Source organism: Peromyscus leucopus, chromosome 17 (assembly GCF_004664715.2).
Source record: "Peromyscus leucopus breed LL Stock chromosome 17, UCI_PerLeu_2.1, whole genome shotgun sequence".
Taxonomy (NCBI): domain Eukaryota; kingdom Metazoa; phylum Chordata; class Mammalia; order Rodentia; family Cricetidae; genus Peromyscus; species Peromyscus leucopus.
Window position 1 is genome coordinate 13,305,548 of NC_051077.1, and position 20,257 is coordinate 13,325,804.

The 20,257-nt window shown below is 45.1% G+C and overlaps 2 protein-coding genes across 3 annotated transcripts in view; one reads left to right on the forward strand and one right to left on the reverse strand.

Annotated features, from left to right (window-relative positions):
• The window catches only part of Kcnu1 (potassium calcium-activated channel subfamily U member 1), a 65,830-nt gene extending 64,258 nt beyond the window's left edge, over window positions 1–1,572 (forward strand). Inside the window, exon 27 of the mRNA XM_037211663.1 lies at window positions 1,146–1,572. Coding sequence (XP_037067558.1) covers window positions 1,146–1,404 — 259 coding nt within the window. The 3' untranslated portion in view covers window positions 1,405–1,572. The remainder of the gene's footprint in view (window positions 1–1,145) is intronic.
• Window positions 1,573–14,286: 12,714 nt separating this feature from the next.
• The window catches only part of Hgsnat (heparan-alpha-glucosaminide N-acetyltransferase), a 30,652-nt gene continuing 24,681 nt past the window's right edge, over window positions 14,287–20,257 (reverse strand). For both annotated transcript variants that reach the window (XM_028854822.2, XM_028854823.2), the window contains 4 exons: window positions 17,904–17,981; window positions 16,039–16,109; window positions 15,829–15,941; window positions 14,287–14,991 (listed from right to left, as the gene is read on the reverse strand). In XM_028854822.2, the coding sequence (XP_028710655.1) occupies window positions 14,810–14,991; window positions 15,829–15,941; window positions 16,039–16,109; window positions 17,904–17,981 (444 nt within the window). In that variant the 3' untranslated portion in view covers window positions 14,287–14,809. The remainder of the gene's footprint in view (window positions 14,992–15,828; window positions 15,942–16,038; window positions 16,110–17,903; window positions 17,982–20,257) is intronic.

The following is a 20,257-nucleotide window of genomic DNA, read 5'->3' on the forward strand; positions in this document are numbered from 1 at the left end:
CGAAGACCCAAATAAACATGGCGGTCTGTAGATGGCACAGAAGGATTAGTAGGGAGGGGTAGGTGGCTTTGGCACTCCCCTTTAGGACGGTGGGAAGGAGCAATGCTCTGGATGCAGCAGAAAGTAGAAATGATTCCTATGTAAAATATGTTCCCCAGCCCCACACTCCCTCAGCTCTGAATCCTGCCCCCACAGGTCCGGAAATCTGTAGACTATGGTTTTCGGAAGAAGGCGCAGCTTATGTTTGAGAGGTCCTCAAGGAAGGAGATGGGAAATGATGAGTAGATTATCTGCTGAAGGGAGGTCGAGTCTGCATACTTAAGGAAGGGGGGGCCTTTGGGGAGAGCAGTGAAGGGCAGGTGAAAGTCACACAAGGTCAGCCTGCCTATATGGTGGTCATGAGTCCTGGGTACTAACTCATGCCTGCTGAGGTTGACTCCGAACCTGACATCTTGTTGAGGTGTCTGGCTCTCCTGAAAGTCTTCTCATGGAGGCCCAGGCTGTGGGTGTTCTCTCAGATTTCTTCCGAAAAGAAATTTGGGTTTTCAAATGCACTTATTCTTTGGTCAGGCTGCATTCTGTATAAAATTCGGTGACATCCACATCAGGTTAAGATAGATATAAATCTACATCGAAATATCCGGGACACCGGCATGTTGTAGCAAGCAAACCGTATTGTTTGGTTTCTCTGGTCAAAGGAGCTTTCCCCAGTCAAGTCCTGCACTTGCTTTTGTTTGTGTGTTTGCACTTCCAGGGGTGGAACCCAGAGCATTGTACCTGGGACCAAGTGTTCCCAGTCTTCCCGTCTTATACCCCAGTTTGCCTCAGCGCTCATACTTGTGCTAACGGAAAGTATTAGTGCATGTATACTGAAGGCAGATAAGTCAATAGAGATGGACCCTCCCAAGTACAGTCTTGTTTCTCATTCAAATGATGGGAACAACTGCTCTCAGAGAGCTGAGATCCCATGCCAAAGTGAGGGTGTTGCAGAGAGATGAAGAACGTCAACCTCTAGGACCCCTCCCGTTACGTTACGGTGTGCCAATGAAGGAGAAGGGGAACAATGTCATCTTTTGTTGGGGCACAGCTTGTAGCCACACTGTCCAATCGGCGGTCTCAGAATTTATCTCTGGCTTCCCTTACAGGTTTGTGATCACCAGGCCATCTAATGAGTTTCACCTGCTGCCCTCAGATCTCGTGTTCTGTGCCATCCCGTTTAGCACCACCTGTTACAAAACAGAAGCGATTCCTTACAAACTGGAAAATGTTCCTTCAGCCCAGACTCTCGATGACATTACAAATGTCATGGCCATGGCCCCCGAGAGCCCGGAACAGCTCCCCAAAGTCAGCACAGTGGCAGAGAAGACGTCTCAGCACCTCAGCTCCCGAGTCTACCCTTCATAACCGTTGGCTTCTAGTGGTCAAGAAAAGTTAAGAACGGAAGTATGCTGTTGTTGTGCCCGTGGCTCAGTGGCTGACACGCTGGCAAGCCCACGCTGCTGTGGGAGGGACCTTCTTGTCCCACTGGATCCGATGTGATGAATAAAGATGAACGTGATAGATGGTATTAAAGGATGGTCCATTGCCCCCTTTTCCTTGAACAAGAAATGGGTTCGTTTGAGCTGAATTAAGAAGCCGTCCTCCACATGGACAGATGCTGATTGGAACCGGAACGAATCAGTCTATGAATGAGATCTAGGTACCTGCCTGGGACGGGGCAGATGTTCATTAAAATGAATATTATGAATATTTGGGGATCACGCTGAAGCAGGGAATCGGCAGAATTTGGGCAACCTGGGTAAGTCCTTGCTTCTGGGCATTAGAGCTGTTACAGACTGCTAAGGGCAGGGAGACTATAAAAAGTCCTCTCGATTTTGTGTTGGCCAGCTACTCCTGGGCACGGAGCCTGCCCTGGAGTGCGGTTCATATACCCAGTGCGACTCCATTGGAGGAAACTGATTTTCCCTTGCTGGTGGGTATAAATGAGAGATAGTCTCTTCATTAGGGGTGGGAGCCCGAGGCCCCTCCCCTCTCAGCACTGGGACCCCACCCAGCTTGAACCCGGGCAGGCCTTCTGTGTGCTGCCACGGTCCCTGGGAGCCCACGACACTCAGTCCTGTCGTGTCTGGAAGACCCTTGTTTTGTTTGGGCATATTTTTTGTCTTACTGGATTTTTTTGGTTGTTTTGATTTTCATTTTTGTGTTTTATTTTATTGAAAGAAAGAGAAATAAAATAAATTTGGGTAAGGAGGTGGGAGGATTTGAGAGGGGGGAAACCATGATCAAAATATATTATATGAAAAAAATTTAGTAATAATATTAAAAAGTCCTACCCAGAGTCCAGGTGTACTCTCTCATCGCTGGCCTCTCATTCCCCTTGATGGAAGCCGTTTTTCTCTTCTAACGGCATAACTTTTGTTCTTTTTTTCTCTCTGTGGCTAGTGCATCTAAGTTCCTCCTCAGTCTTTACTTCCTTCCAATGTCAGCTGCCCTGGGCTCTGTGACTGTCATTTCTCTTAGGGATGCTCATGATTCTGCCTCAGTCTATACTTCCTTCCAATGTCAGTTGCCCTGGGCTCTGTGACTGTCCTTTCTCTTAGGGATGCTCATGATTGTGCACCTTTTACTCTCAGCAGCCGCAGCTTTCCTGTCCCCCACCACAGATCTCAAACTGTCTCTCTGTCACGGCTCTTCTCTGTCCTTCGCTCTCCTACGTAAATGGATCTTCTTTCTAGGATGGATAGTTCTTAGTCTGCCCCATAGATTGAGCTCAGCCGCACCCCAGGTGCCCGCCCCTCACTCTACATCCCATAACATCCTGATGAGGTTTCTACTGCTGTGATGAGCATCAGGACCAGAAGCCACTGGGGGAAGAAAAGATTTATTTCAGCTTATGGACTATGTTCATTATGAAGGGAAGTCAGAGCAGGAACTCAAGGCAGGAGGAACCTGGAGGCTGGAGCTGATGCAGGGGCCATGGAAGAGTGCTGCTCACTGGCTGTCTCCCCACAGCTCACTCTGATTGCTTTCTTATACCTCTCAGGACCATCTGGTCAGGAGCGGCATTGCTCATAGTGGGCTGGGCCGTCTCACAACAATCATTGATCAAGAAAATGCCCCATAGACTCACCTGCAGGCCAGTCTGATGGAGGCATCTTCTCAATTGAGGTTCTCTCTTCCCAGATGACTCTAGCTTATATCAAATTAACAAAACAACCCTCCCCTCCCCCGCCCCCACAAACCCTAATCAGGACACAAGGCTTCTGGGTGAAGTCCAGTAGCTTCAAGCAGGCAATGTTTCAACCCCCTAAATTAGAAGTCAAGATCATGAAGTTTTAAAACACGCCCCCCCCAGGACCCTTTGTTCCCTCTCTACCACTCCGGAGGCTCCAGGCCCAGACTTTCCACATCCTCATCTAGGGTCTAGCCTGGTGAGTGCTCCTACCACCCACCGCTTGTTTTCTACCCCCTGCTGGATCTAACCCAGCTCCCTTAGACAGTGCCCTGGCACAGCCTGGCCTCTAACCTCTGACACAGCCTACCTCCGCCACTTCCTCTCTTGAGGTAAACAATATCTAGGCTTCCACCAAGATCTACGCTCCCTGCAGCCACTCACAGGACACTTTGTGTCACCTCCTCCACCCTACTCCGTACCCACTACACATCCCATATCCTCCTCCTGAGTCTAGCCCTGGAGAACCCCTGACCTCTTCATCCAAGCATTTTCCAAAATCTACCACATTTAGCCTGAGTCCTACAATCAGTTCTTCATGCTGGTCTGGCCATTCCTGCCTTCCCTTTAGGGGCGCTCTAGGGTGGGTGTCTTAGTTAGGGTTTCTATTGTTGTGAAGAGGTAACATGACCGTGGCAATTCTTTGTTTGTTTGTTTGGTTTTTTTTTGTTTGTTTGTTTTTGTTTTTTTTGGTTTGGTTTTGGTTTTTCGAGACAGGGTTTCTCTGTGTAGCTTTGCGCCTTTCCTGGGACTCACTTGGTAGCCCAGGCTGTCCTCGAACTCACAGAGATCCGCCTGGCTCTGCCTCCCGAGTGCTGGGATTAAAGGCGTGCACCACCACGCGCGGCCGATCCACTGACTATTAGCTCAGAGCTAACAAAGCACGTCCACAGGCTCAGCGCTCACTGCAGAAATAACAACAACAGGAAAGGCCAAGCCAGCATCCGCTCTCTAAAACCCAGCAGCCATTCCTGCAGAAATGCTTGCCAATGAGAATGACCCGGATGACCTCTAGGACACAGACATTGAAAGAACAATTATAAAAGTCCTCAAAGACTTCAAGGAATCGAAAGAAGACCACAAACAGCTCAGTGAGATGAGAGGAAAGAGCCAAGGGAGAGTAACTTCCTGAGTGATGGCCAAGAACACGCACACAAGGCCGTGAAGATGACAACGAGAACCCAGTGCTCGACAACGGAATTCAACAGGGAAGTAGAAACACTGAAGTGGACTCAGTGTGAAATGAAGACAGAATTGAAAAACCCAATAGTCCAAACACAAAGGGAAGCCCTGCAAGTAGAATAGATGAAACAGAAGACAGAATATTAGGTCTCAGAGATAAAAGTGGAGATCTAGACCAAATAAACATGGAACATGTAAAAAACTCACAAGAAAGAAACACACAGGAGATGTGGGACAGAAAGAAAGAAAGAAAGAAAGAAAGAAAGAAAGAAAGAAAGAAAGAAAGAAAGAAAGAAAAGAAAAGAAAGAAAGAGGAAGGAAGGAAGGGAGAGAGAGAGAGAGGGAGAGAGAGAGGCCTTCAAATTATAGGCACAATGAGAGAGAAGAATCCCAAGTTAATGGCATTAAACATATCTTCTGCAAGATCATAGGAGAAAATGAGAAAGACACACCCATACAGATACAAGAAGCACACAAAATATCATATAGAGAATACCAGAAAAGAAAGTTCCCTTGGCATGTCATAGTTAAGAGACAAAGTATACATAACAAAGAAAGAGTACTGACAGCTACAAGAGAGAAAAATACAACATACATAGCAAAACACATCAGAGTAACAGTGGATTTTTCAGTGGAAACTTTGAAGGCCAGAAGAGCCTGGAACAATACATCCCATGTTCTAAAAGACTTGAAAGCTAACACAGAATAATATACCCAGCAAAACTATCTGACATGTTTGAAGGAGAAAGAAAAAACTTTCTATGATATAAACAGCCTAAAAAATTACATCCAACAAACCAAACCTAAGGAAAACATAGAAGGCATTATTTCTCGGTGAAGAGAGGAGTGAACATAGCAGAGACCATGGGAAGAAATATGGAATTTAATTATTAAAACACAAAGGACCACTGAGAACACACCACCACCAGAAATCAGCAGCATGAGGACCACAACTAACACTTTTCAGTAGTAACTTTAAATATCAGTGGACTCGATTCTCCAGCCAAAAGACACAGATTGGCTGAATGGATCAAGAAACAAAACCCACCTATCTGCTGCGTACAAGAAGCAGATCTTAGTTTTAAAGCTCAGGACTACAATAGAGGGAAAGGATAGACAAAAGTACTCCAATCAAATGGGTCCAAGAAGTAAGCAGATGCCTCTATGCTAATATCCAACCAAACAGACTTCAAAATAAAACCAATAAGAAGAGGTAAAGAGGGACACCATTCTACTCAAGAGAACAGTTAGCCAAGAAGACTATCTTTTTAAAATTGTTATACCTTTAAAAAGTTTTAATTTTAGATTTATTTATTTTATTTTTTATGTATATAAGTGTTTTACCTGCATGTATGTATGTGTACTGTGTATGTGCCTAGTGTCCTCTAAGGTCAGAAGAGGTCTTTAGATTCTCCTGGAACTGGAGTTACAGAGGGTTGTGATCCACCATGTGGGTGCTGGGAACTGAACCGAGGCCCTTTGTAAGAGCAACAAGTGCTCTTAACTGCTAAGCCACCTCTCCAGCCCCAACATTGCTATCTTAAATAAATGTGCACCAAACTTGGGGGCACCCAATTTCACGACAAACCTACTACTGAAATTAAAGACACAGATTAACACCAATCCACTAATAGTAGGTGACTTTTAAATACCCAACTTTCTTCAACAGACAAGTCACCTGGACAACAAATAGAGAAACACCAGAATTAACTGACACCATACATCAAGTGTACATTAGAGATAGCTCCAGAACATTCTATCCAAATGCCAAAGAATACACATTCTACTCCACAGCACTTGGGGGCTTTTCTAAAATAGACCACATCCTGAGACACAAAACAAATCTTTACAAATTCAAAAAGATTGAAATCCCTCCTATCCAATCTAATCACAATGCAATAAAACTTAAAATTTACAACAAACTTCTACTAAATACACATGCTCCTGGAGATGAAACAACTCATTACTAAATGTTGAATGGATCAGAGAAGAAATGAATAAAGAAATGAAAAAAAATTTCCTGGAGTTAGATGAAAATGAAAACACGAAACTTTTGGGGCATATTGAAAGCAGTCCTATGAGGAAAATTTATAGCTCTATGTACTTAGATTAAAAAAAAAATCAGAGCATGAATAAATGGCTTAATAATGCAACTAAAAAGTTGGAAAAACAAGAACAAACCAAATCCAAACCCAGTCAATGCTGAGAAATAATAAAAACCAGAGCAGAAATCAATGAAATGAAAACAAAAAACAATGCAAAGGCTCAACTAGTCTAAGAGCTGGTTCTTTGAGAAGATACTCAAGATTGACAGATTCTTGGCCCAACTAGCCAAAAGAAAGAAAAAGATGGCCCAAATAAACAGAACCAGAAACAGAGAAAGATCGCAACAGACACCAAAGAAACTCAGAATTTTACATGGGGTTATTTTTAAAACCTGTATTCCATGAAGCTGGAAAGTCTAAAAGAAATGGATGGTTTTCTAGTTTCAGTCAAACCACCAAAATTAAACCAAGGAGAGACCAACAACCTAAACAGACCCATAACAAATGAGGAAATTAAAACAATAATAAAAAGCCTTCAACTAAAAAAAAAAATGTTCAGGAACAGATGGAGTCACAGCAGAATTCTACCAAACATTCCAAGAAGATCTACAGCCAAAAGGAAGCAGAAGGAGCACTCCCAGGACCATTTTAATACCCAAGCCTCGTAAAGACACAATCAAAAAAAAAAAAAAAAAAAAAAGAAAGAAAGAAAGAAAAAAAGAAAACTATAGGCCAATATCCTGAAAGAACATAAACTCAAAAATAGTCAATAAAATACTTGCAAACAGAATACAAACAAACATACACCATGACCAAGTTGCAGGGATGGTTTAACTAATTCGTGTATATGGATCACTAAATGTAATAAACCACATAAGTGGATTTACAGACAAAATTGACATGATCATCTTAATAGAAAAAGCCTTTGACAGAATCAGCTCTTCAAAAGTAAATGGGTATTGGGACTCAGGATGAGAGGGATGCAGAAAACAACCTTTATTTTGTCTGTTTGTTTTTTATTTGCTTGACAGAATTGTTTATTATGGCCAGGTGGAGTAGTGCATGCCTCTAATCCCAGCACTCAGGAGGCAGAGGCAAGCGGATCTCTGTAAGTTCAAGGCTAGCCTGGTCTATATAGTGGATTCCAGGACAGCCAGAGCTATATTGAGAGACTGTATCTCAAAAAATATTTTATTATAACTACATTTTCAAATTCCTTAGAACAACCTGTCTGCCAGGAATACAACAGCTTTCTGTGGAGAGTGACAACATTTCTTTGTGCCTTACAACATTTTAATTAGCTTGATTATGGAACAAAACATGCATAATACTACTGAAGGAGTCTCCTGCACAATTGCCTTTTGCAAAGGATCATTTATATTTTCATAATTATCGCAATGCTTTTTTGTCCAGGGAATTCTCCACTCTAGCCAGCGACGCTTAGCAGCATTCCAATTCTCGGCACATTTCGCTAGCGACTCCCCGGTCAGGTTGCATGCTGGCTGTTTAGAAGGACGAATTTGCAGCTTCAATCTGTCAGACTTGAGTTACTTCTGAAGATTAATGGTCCTTTAATGTAGTATTCTGTTCTGAAAGGACAGCTAAGCTATGCTATTTTTTTAATGGAATATAAAATTTATTTATTTAAAACAAATATAAGATGAATCAAAGAACATTAAGTACAAAAGGTAATCAAAATGAATAATTTTTAAAAACAAAATTGGAAAATAAAAGTTATCTATATTAGAATGACCTTTGGAACATAAGAAAATTAGATCATGCACTTGACTGAGTACCTGAGGAAATTATAACAAATTAAGTTGATGTAATGAGTACAGGAACTAAGAACAAGTTAATGGCTCAGACAAAAGGAATAGCAGTGTGAGCTGGTTGTGTTTAAGGAAATAATGCCTGACAACTGAAAAAACAAACAAACAAACAAACCTACCACCAACAAATTTAAGTATGGTGGATTGAATGAGAATGGTCCCCATAGAACCATATATTGGAATGCTTGGTACTATTTGAAAGGATTAGGAGATGTGGCTTTGTTGGAGGAAGTGTGTCACTGGAGGTGGGCTTTGAGGTTTCAATGGCTCATGCCAGGCCTAGGCACTCATGCCCCCCCATCTCTCTCTCCCTCCTCCCTCCCTCCCCCTCCTCATCTCTCCATCAGGATGTAGCTCTTAGTTACTGCTCCAGCACCATGTCTACCTGTACGCCACCATGCTCTCTGCCATGATGATAACAGACTAACCCTCTGAAAACTGTAAATTAAGTGTGCTGGCTAATTCTGTGTCAACTTGACATGGGCTAGAATCATCTAAGAAGAAAAAAATTGAGAAAATGCCTCCATGAGACTGGGGTGTAGACAAGCAAGTCGGTAGAGCATTTTCTTAATTAGTGATTGATGGGGGAGGGCCCCGCCCATTGTGGGTGGTGCCATCCGGGACTGGTGGTCTTGGGTTCCATAAGAAAGCAGGCTGAGCAAGCCATGAGGAGCAAGTCAGTAAGCAGCACCCCTCCAAGGCCTCTGCATCAGCTCCTGCCTCCAGGTTCCTGCCCTGCTTGAGTTCCTGTCCTGACTTCCTTTGATGCTGTGGAAGCATAAGTTGAACAAACCCTTTCCTCCTCAAGTTTGCTGTGGTCAAGGTGTTTCATCATAGCAACAGTAACCCGAACTAAGACAGTAAGCACCAATTCAGTGCTTCCTTTTGTAAGTTGCCTTGGTCCTGGTATCTCTTCACAGCAACAGAACAGTGACTGAGACAGATATTGGTACCAGCAACTCGGGGATTGCCGTGGCAGGCCTGACCATGTTGTTTGTTGAAGGAACATGGAAGACTTTGGGACTGTGGACTAGGAAACCTTTAGAACACTTTAGGTGGGGCTTAATGGGCCATCCTTGTAGAAGCATAGAAGACAGTGATGAGGCCAATCTGAACTTTGGGGGCTCAACTCCAGAAGTTTCAGAGGGGAAGAATGTTAGTAAGTGGACTAGAGACCTTTCTTGTGACATTTTGATAAAGAATGTGGCTGCTTTTTGCCTTCAGTGTGGTGTCCAGGGGACTCTCTTCCTTGCTCGGGTGGTATCAGTGTCCATCATTGGTGATTGTGATGTGGGAATGTGGAAATGTATCACCTGTGATTTGCTTCAGTGGCAATTAAGTTGATGTCATGAGTACAGGAACTACTTCTTCCCCAAGCTCGGCCTGGGCACCAGTGTCACAGCAACCAAGTCACCAGACAAGTACCAAGAAAACACCCAAGTACAGCTGTGAAGGTGTGAACCCAAACATGATAAAATACAAGAACAGCTGGCTGAGAAACACAGGCAAGTGAGAAAAAGAACGCATGTCGGGGCTGGAGAGATGTCTCAGAGGTTAAGAGCACTGACTGCTCTTCCAGAGGTCCTGAGTTCAATTCCCAGCACCCACATGGTGGCTTGCAACCATCTGTAATGAGATCTGGTGCCCTCTTCTGGCCTGCAGTCATCCATGCTGTATACATAATAAATAAATAAATAAATAAATAAAATCATTTGTCCATTAAAAAAAAAAAAAAGAAGAACGCATGCCTATCGGACAGTCTCCAGTTACTAGACAGAAAGACACCAGAACCCTGGCGGTCATGAATTCTGTGGCTCCGTGCTCCACCAGCAGTGAGAAATGTTTACAGCTCACTTTTGGCTTATTTTGTCTTTTGTGCCTTTTGTTTTGTTTAGAGACAGGGTCTCACAATCTGGTCTCCAACTTTACTATGTAGTTGAGGCTGGTCTTTTTGTGATCTTGCCTCTGCCTCACGCGTTGGGACTACAGACATCTGCTAATGCGTCTGGCCTTGACAGTGTTTTGACATGTGCAACTAAAAACGGTTTATGAAGTCGGAGGCATTTTACGGTGTGATGCAAACATCTAGCATTTCCATCGGCCTTGAGTGTAGAAAAGGATGGCAGCTTGATGAATACTGTTTTGGACCTCGTGTCCAAAGGGCCGTAACTAGCAAAAGGAAACGTGGCTCACTAAACTTGGGAGAAAACTACATTATACAAATATATAATGAAAGACGAACATTGGCAATGTGCTTTCCTACCTTGCTTAAAAGTTTAACAAGGCCGGGTGGTGGTGGCTCACACCCTTAATCCCAGCACTCGGGAGGCAGAGGCAGACAGATCTCTGTGACTTCGAGGCCAGCCTGGGCTACCAAGTAAGTTCCAGGAAAGGCACAAAGCTACACAGAGAAACCCTGTCTCGAAAACAAAACAAAACAAAAAACAAAAAAAAAAAAAAAAGTTTAAAAGAAGTGTGTTAAAGACATTGAAGCTGCTGAAATCGTGTCTGATGCTTCGCTATTAATGGGTCATGGTTATGAGTGTACTGTTTAGCATCTGAACAGATCTGCCCCTTGTTTTAAAAACTAGATGAAGATCTCTTCCTGGAAGTCAATTGGTCTTCTCTTTAATTTAAAAAGTAAAATCACAATATGGGGGTGGGGGAATACCCAGTATGTTTAATTTCACTTAAGCCAATACCCTTAGACATGGATTACATACATACGTATTAATGAACATTATTTATAATTATTTATAATGAAACATTCCTTTATTAGTGAACATAAAAAGGTACAATTTATAAAAAAAAATTTTACTCAATTTTTCAGGAATTAGAAGTGCATATGTATGGTGGTATTTTATTTGTACTGAAATGTGATTTTCATTGTATGTTAATAAATAAAGTTGCCCAGGGGTCAGAGCTATTAGAGCCATAGCAAGAGCGTGGTGGTGGCAGCGCGCGCATGCCTTTAATCCCAGCACTTGGTAGAAGAGTTAGGTAGATCTCGGTGTGTTCAGGGATACAGCCAGCATTGGAGACATATGCCTTTAAGACCTGGAGGGCTGTACATTCAGACAGTGACGAGACAGTCACGTGTTTGGGTTTACAACCAATGAGAAGGCAGAACAGAAAGTCTATTTAAAGATAGACACACAGGAAGTAGCTCTCTTTCGGGGAGGTAGGAGCACTGCAGGAGGTAAGATTTTAGCTCTGAGCTCTGACCTCTCGGCTTTCTCTTTTACATTGGTTCTGTGTTTCTTATTTTAATAAGACGATTGGTTACATCTACACACGTTTTGAAAAAAATGGTTTAAATGTCAAACTTTGCCCCGGGAAGATGCAGCGCGGTCTCTAATTACGGTGGCCACCAGCGGTCATGCTATCCACAACCACTTCCCTGTCTGTCAGTCTCTCCAACACACCTTGTCTTCTTCTCTCACAGAAGGTACCCTGTACTCTCAGGTAGTCGTCATCTTGGGCACAACCTGGCCTGGCTTAATCCAAGCTCTCATCATTTTTTATTTTGAAAGAGCCAATCAAGGCATTTCTAGCCAATGGTCCTCAAGGACCAGCTTTTCTGGCTAATAAAATACACAGAGATGTCTCCCCAAGTACTTCGTGTGTGACAGCTGGGATCCTAGAGGCCATCTCTGCTGGCTGAGATGGGGTATAGCGTGCCTCTCCCAGGACTGCCTAGGTGGGTAAGTTTCCTAACAGTTCGGCTCTATCAGGATTCAGTGCTTTTGGCTCTAACCGAGGCACCCTAACCCTGACACACAACCCAGTTTGCCATTCGGTATCTCTGTGAAGCCGCCCAACCCAGGTTCCATGGTAGAGGTCCAGACAACACAGCTGTGACTATATTGGTGCATTAAAGAACAGGGTGGCAACAGGAGCCCTCAGAGTGGCCTGTTGCCATTAACAGCTGCATGAGCATTCCCAAGAGTCCCCCCATCAGACATGCGGATCATAACTAGCGGTCAAACCATTCAAAAGCAGACTGGAGAGATGCCTCGGCACTTTAGAGTGCTCACAGGTCTTGCAGGGGGCCTGGAGTTCCGTTCCCAGCACCCACATTGGGTGACTCACAGCGCCTGTAACTCCAGCCCCAGGGGATCCAGTGTCTTCTTCTAATCCTCTGCGGGCACCACATTCCTGTGCACACACACCCCCATACACATATGATTAAAAATTAAAGTCTTAAATAAAAACACCCAAACCACATTGTTTTGCTTTAATACATGTTTATTTAGCACTTGCTGAGCACAAGGCAGTGTGCATTTGGTGCCACAAAGATGCAGAAGAATGTGTCATTCTTGCCATTAATATCACGATAACACAGAAAAAAACCATCACACAGGCAGAAGCGATTAATGCCACGAGATGAATATCAATATTTGAGAACGCAGAAGAAGATACCAGCTCTGGATGAGGATGGGATCAGAGGTGCTGCTTCCACAATGGGGCATTTTAAATGATAGATCAAATCCAGGTTCGGAGAAACGAAGAGGAAGATGAAAATTGGGAGGGAGGGAGGGAGGACCAGAGGGCCGGTCACTGCTGGGTGACCGCAAGCAGGCTGTGAAGGAGGTGGGAAAACACCGCAGGGTGCTGGGATCAGATGAAGAGGTTGTACCAGGCAGAGATGGCCCAGGCACAGTCTACTGGACAAGCTGGTGTTTTGATCCAACTCCTGCTTTATCGAGTTTAATCTGGAGGCAGTGGACCAGTCACAGAGGAGGCAAGCTTCCAGACCAGACCAGCGGTCGTAACGGGGAGAATGAGGCAGGCAGAAGTGGAAGGGGAGACGGAACTGAGACTTGGCAATGATTAAATATGTATTTTTAAAATGGGAATGTATAATAAGGTGGGGAGACTCAAAAGCCACAAACGAATGAGCAATCCCTGAAATGTCCCCAGGTCACCACAGAAGAGTGGCCTAAAGTACAACCCCATCATGATCCTCCTCAAATATGAATACTCAGGGAAAATCCCCAAGAGGGAATTATATGGACAACACACAAGGGCTGTTTTCACAAATATCACCCTCGCTCCTAGGAAACGGGGATAGCCATTCCCTAAGATTCGCTCTGATGGAATGGTAAAAGGTTTTGCTATTATTCCTTTTCCAGGGTTTTCTGTAAGATTACAGTAGGGATTTCAGAGAAGCTACTGATGGTTCCCCCTTATCACATCTAAGCATGGGAGACCTGACCCCCCCTTATCACATCTAAGCATGGGAGACCTGACCCCCCCTTATCACATCTAAGCATGGGAGACCTGGCCCCCCTTAGCACATCTAAGCATGGGAGACCTGACCCCCCTTATCACATCTAAGCATGGGAGACCTGACCCCCCTTAGCACATCTAAGCATGGGAGACCTGACCCCCCTTATCACATCTAAGCATGGGAGACCTGACCCCCCCTTAGCACATCTAAGCATGGGAGACCTGCCCCCCCTTAGCACATCTAAGCATGGGAGACCTGACCCCCCCACTTATCACATCTAAGCATGGAGACCTGCCCCCCCCTTAGCACATCTAAGCATGGGAGACCTGACCCCCCCCCCAGCACATCTAAGCATGGGAGACCTGTCGGAGTACCCCATCTCTTTCCTTCCACAGATGACAGGCCATGGGACTGGCCCATACCTTCCACAGGAGGCAGTTCATAGGACCCACAGCAGAAGCAGATGCTCTTCCTTCCCTGGCTACATTTATGGGTGCCTGGAGATGCTGGGGTACCATCCGGAGACATGCCAGTACAGACAGACAGACAGCAGGAACTAGTAAGGTGGGTGGACCGGTAGAGCTACAAGAGTAGCTGACAATAATAAATCCATACTTCAGGTTTTTTTCCAGGTGGGGAAAGGAAGCCAGCAGCTTTGGAAAACACATTTTGTGGGCCCATCAAAGCCCTGAACATCGGAAAGAAAAATTACTTTGGCATTCTAGAAACATTAAAGTGCATGCTATAAAAAAAGAAAAGACAGCATTATGACACAGTCCACTAAAAAGCTTTATAGAAGTCTCACAACAGAAAGCGTGGCGTTTGTTGTCGGCACGCATAGACACATGGGAGGCAGGTTTCAGGAAATGAGAATCGGTCCCTCAATTATTTGGGAGTTTTCTTGTGTTCTTGTTGTTTGCTTGTTAGTGGTAGCAAGAACCAAACTGCCCAAGCTAGAAAGACATTCTACCTCTGAGTCAAACCAGCCCACCAACCTTGGCCTCCATTAGAGACAAAATGTCCATAGAAAGTCCCCTCTGGGAAGTCCAAGGAGATTTCTACACATGTTCCAAATGTATCAATTTCATAGAAAATGGAGGGCATAACATTTCAAATATGTAAGTAAAAATATATAGGCAGCTTTCTGATGTCTAAGCAAATCAGCTTGGGCACAGCATCCAGAAGCCCATCCCTTTTGTGAGGGAGGATCCCTTTAATAAAGGATGTTTCCATCTTCCTCTCAGGGCCGCTGGCTCCTCCAGCAACATGTTCCAGTGAGTGAATGCCATCAGATTTTCCAAAATATCTTCTTCTTATAGAGAACGTAGGCGATGAGCACCCAGAGAGCAGTAGCCACTATGTTCTGAATTAGATGTTCTTTGTGTGACTGGTCATCCTGCAGCTTCCACCGGAAAGGGAAGTAGTTCTCAAACACCTCGTGACCAATATACACCAGAATAGAATTCATCCCTTTGAGAGATCAGAACATGGTTTTTCCAGATCAATCATACAATTCTTGAGACGAGTTCAATAAAAAACATAAACACGCCCTGGCATTATCACTTACTGCCCCAAATGAGTGACGCACAGCTTAGACAGTGAAGTGCTCCGTGTATTTCTAAACTCTTAGGAATCAGGAGCATCGAGCCGGCTCAGCAGGGAATGGCATTTGCCGCCAAGCCTGATGACTCCGTTCTATCCTAGGAACCCTCATGGTGGAGAGAACCAACTCCTGCAAGTTGTACTCTGGCACACGTGCACCTGTACACACACACACACACACACACACACACACACACAGGACAATCCTATCTCTTATTAAAATCAGTACGTCCAAGCCGGGCGTTGGTGGCGCACGCCTTTAATCCCAGCACTCGGGAGGCAGAGCCAGGCGGATCTCTGTGAGTTCGAGGCCAGCCTGGGCTACCAAGTGAGTTCCAGGAAAGGCGCAAAGCTACACAGAGAAACCCTGTCTCGAAAAACCAAAAAAAAAAAAAAAAAAAAAAAAAAAAAATCAGTACGTCCTGGGTCGTATCCAGTACTGTGCCATTTTATACTGTCTGAAAATAAGCGGAGTTTATTTACTGACGCTAGAAACCGAATGTGTAAAAATGGGGTGGTGCTTTGGAACAGGCCAGTGACCTCCTGTGAGCTGGGCCAGCACAGCCCCTGCCGGCTTCTTCTTAGCTTGCTTCCTGAAATGTGTCCCCAGGACAGAGCCTTCAGCTCTGAGGCAGCTCAGCGGCTCTCTGAGCCGGTCTGCCTGGTCTCTCCCGCCCCGCTATGAACGGGTCCCAGCCGACTCACCGGGATAGAAGAAGGGGGTTCCCGTCCACAGCCCCTTCACATCCACAGCTGGGTAGAGGACGAGCAGGATGAAGAAGGCAAAGCAGCTCAGCGCGGTGACATAGGAAATGGACCTACAGGGAGATGAGTGAGGGAAGGTCGCCGCACCCCGGAAACACCTGCTTTCAACGTGACAGATACCCGGGACACCATAACCCCCACCCTGCTTACCAGAGATTTTTGTTTATTGGAATAAAGCCTTCATTTGCAGACACTTTTGTCAAGGCAACAGAAATAAGCCCCTGTGAAGAAAAGAGGATGTTAAAGATGTGTACTACAACCTTGAAACAGTCCACTGAAGATTTAAAAAAAAGATGAGTCACTTACCTGCTAGTGAGGACGGAAAATCACACCTTTTACTTTGCTCTTTTAACTGGAAACCTAGTGTAAGATGTGTAACTAAACTATTATGCAAAACCGTTTCTGGTGGTCTCCGAGTCACAGAAGGTAAGTGAGGAATCACACCGACTCTAAGAGAATGTGACTCCGCAAGGCTGGGGAAAGGAACAGCCTGTCGGCAGCGTACATTGTGTTCTTAACTGGGATGCTCCTGCTCTGAAAAACCATCACCTGTGTGCCTGCTTGTTTCCACTTTTATATTCTCTCTCTCTCTCTCTCTCTCTCTCTCTCTCTCTCTCTCTCTCTCTCTCCTCTCTCTCTCTCTCTCCTCTCTCTCTCTCCCGTCTGGTTTTTCAAGACAGGGTTTTTCTGTGTAGCCCTGGCTGTCCTGGATCTTTCTCTGTAGACCAGGCTGGCCTCAAACTCAGAGATCTATCTGGCTCTGCGTCCCGAGTGCTGGGATTAAAGGTGTGCACCACCACCACACAGTTAAATATCCATTTCTCTCTTTTATTTGTTTGTTTATTTATTTATTTATTTATTTATTTATTTATTTACTTACTTACTTATTTTTTACTTTTTATTTTATGTGTATTGGTGTTTTGCCTGCATGTATGTCTGTGTAAGGGTGTTGGACCCCTGGAACTGGAATTACAGATAGTTGTGAGCCGCCATGTAGGTACTGGGAATTGAACCCAGGTCCTCTGGAAGAGCAGCAAGTGCTCTTAACTACTGAACCATCTCTCTATCCCTTTATTTTCTCCTTTGAGACAGGGTCTCACGTATCCCAGACTGGCCTCAAACTCACTACGTAGCCAAGGATGTGATCTTGGGTCCTCTGCTTCCTCATGCTGGATTACAGACATGTGCCACCACACCCGGTCTTAGGGGGTGCTGGGGATGGGACCCAGGGCGTCATGCATGCTGAGCCTACCTTCTACTGAGCTACAACCCCACCCCTTGCCTGGTCTTCCTTCTGAGAAGGCTCCCCATGCAGAGCAGCCCTTACACGTTTCCCCCAGCAGCCTTCACTGGAGCGTGGATGGCGAGCGCTCTTATTTATTTATATGACACAGTTTTCTAAGAGAAGAAGCCTGAGAATTTAGTTGTGAAGACGTCTTCCTCCCTGTGACTAGGAGCATACCTCAGTGGTAGAGTGTGTACTGGGCATGCACTAGGCCCTGGGTTCCACACTCAGGAAAAAAATAAGAATGATTTTTTAAAGATGTTATTCTGTGAATGCTGTAATTCAAGTGAAATGCTCTCCATCATGCTGAGCCAGGGGCTGCTCAGCATTTCATTTCTTCTTAAATAAGTGTCAGTCTTAAGAACACAGTTGGGCCGGGTGGTGGTGGCGCACGCCTTTAATCCCAGCACTCGGGAGGCAGAGGCAGGCGGATCTCTGTGAGTTCGAGGTCAACCTGGTCTCCAAAGCGAGTTCCAGGAAAGGCACAAAGCTACACTGAGAAACCCTGTCTCAAAAAAACCAAAAAAAAAAAAAAAAAAAAAAGAACACAGTTGGCCCAGCACTCTGTGGGGGCCAGAGCCAGAGCCAGGCAGATCTCTGTGAGTTCAAGGCCATCCTGGTGTACAGAGTGAGATCCAGGACAGGCACCAAAGTTACACAGAGAAACCTTGTCTCGAAAAACAAACAAACAAAAAAGAACACAGCTGGAGCGGGAAGATGGGTTACTTACAAGGGTGAAGCACCAGGCGGCGAATCTCAGCAGGATGGCTTTCGTCCGGTCCTTGTAATACAGCAGTATTTTTCCTGCCTGGAGAAGACAACAGCATGACCAAGAGAACCAACCACCTAAGATGAAGTCTTGATTCTTCTTCATGCATCCACTTAACTATCCAGCACACGGAGTTATTTGCTAGGTACAGGTTCTAGACACTGGGGTTATAAGGAGGAATACGATGACCGCTATACCCTGTGGAGGCTGGGGAGGAGCGTGGGACCAACGAGAGAGGCGGACGCATGTGGGGAGTGTCGAGGCTACAAGTCGCAGAGGGTCAGAGCAGGCAGGACGTGCGGATGACGGGGATGGCACACACAGACCCCCACGTCCCAGCAGCTCTGCGTGCCGGGAGGTTGAGAGCGCAGTAACAGGAGCAAGCAGGTGGCCCAGCAGGGCTCACTCAGACCAGGCCTTTCTCCCAGAGGTGATGGGGAGCCCAGCAAAGTCACCCCTTGTCTTAGTTTTTATTGTCAACTTGACCCAACCTAAAACCACCTGGGAACTGACAAACTGGCCCGCAGATAGTCTGTGGGGATCGTCTGCATCGCTATTGACACAGAAGAGCTTGGCCCACTGTGGGCGGCACCACCCCTAGGCAGGTGGGCCTGGGCGCCTATGAAAGCGAGCTGAGCATGAGCCTGAAGTCGACGCAGCGGGCAGCATTCCTCCACGGTTTCTGCTTTAAGTCCCTGCCTGAGTTCCTACCCTGACTTCCCTATGGACTGAGACCTGTACGTGGAACAAACCCTTTCCTCCGTCCGTGGCTTTCTGACAGTGTTTGAGCACTGTAATAGAAAGGAAACTAGAACTAATGCCCACCAAAGTGACAGGAGACCAGCTCAGACTGGTTACGCTGTCTGGTCTGGTGGCACTACCCAAGATGGATAGGAGCAAAAGGGAACTGGATGCAGGGAAAACTGAAAACCTCAGACGGGACACTACGTGAAATCTCTCTGAAACCAGAGTCAAACTTGGAAAGGATCGAAGGATATACTGTTGATAGTTTATAATAATAGCTAAAATGTGCAAGTGCTGCCCGTGTGCCAGTTCTTGGGGTGTTCCTCACAGCACCCCTACGATGTGGGCGCTAGTGACACACCAAGGCGTCACCCAGTAAGTGCGAGTGCTGTGCGATGTTCTGTGTGGCAAATGTGTTGCTCTGATTGGTCAATAAATAAAGCACTCATTGGCCCGTGGCTAGGCAGCAAGTATAGGCGGGACTAACAGAGAGGAGAAAAGAAAGAACAGGAAGGCAGAAGGAGACACTGCCAGCCGCCATCATGACAAGCAGCATGTGAAGATGCCGGTAAGCCATGAGCCTCGTGGCAAGGTATAGATTTATGGAAATGGATTAATTTAAGCTATAAGAACAGTTAGCAAGAAGCCTGCCACAGCCATACAGTTTGTAAGCAATATAATTCTCTGTGTTTACTTGGTTGGGTCTGAGTGGCTGTGGGACAGGCAGGTGACAGAGATTTGTCCTGACTGTGGGCCAGGCAGGAAAACTCTAGCTACATGTGAGGGCCGGGGTCAAACGTAACAAAAGGAGATCAAGAGGATGCAAGTTGGAAAGGAAGAAGTCAAACATTCACTATTCGCAGATGATATGATAGAATACATAAGTGACCCCAAAAATTCTACCAGGGAACTCCTACAGCTGATAAACACCTTCAATAATGTGGTGGGATGCAAGATTGACTCAAAAAAATCAATAGCCCTCCTATATACAAATGATCAATGGGCCAAGAAAGAAATCAGAGAAACAACACCTTTTACCACGGCCACAAATAATATACCTTGGGGTAACTCTAACCAAACAAGTGAGAGGCCTGTATGACAAGAACTTTAAGTCTTTGAAGAAAGAAACTTAAGAAGATATCAGAAAATAGAAAGATCTCCCATGCTCATGGATAGGTAAGATCAACACAATAAAAATGGCAACCTTACCAAAAGCAATCTACAGATTCAATGCAATCCCCATCAAAAGCCCAACACAATTCTTCACAGATCTTGAAAGAATACTACTAAACTTCTCATGGAAAAACAAAAAACCCAGGATAGCTAAAAGAATCCTGTACAATAAAGCCACCTCTGGACTTAAAGTTACTGGTGGTGCACACCTTTGATCCCAGCACTCGAGAGGCAGAGGCAGGCCTATCCCTGAGGAGTTAGGTTAGAGGCCAGCCTGGGCAGCCAGGGCTACACAGAGAAACCAAAACAAACAAACAAACAAACAAACAAACAAACAATAAATAAATAAATAAATAAATAAATAAATAAATAAATAAATGTGGCCATCAGTGGAACTC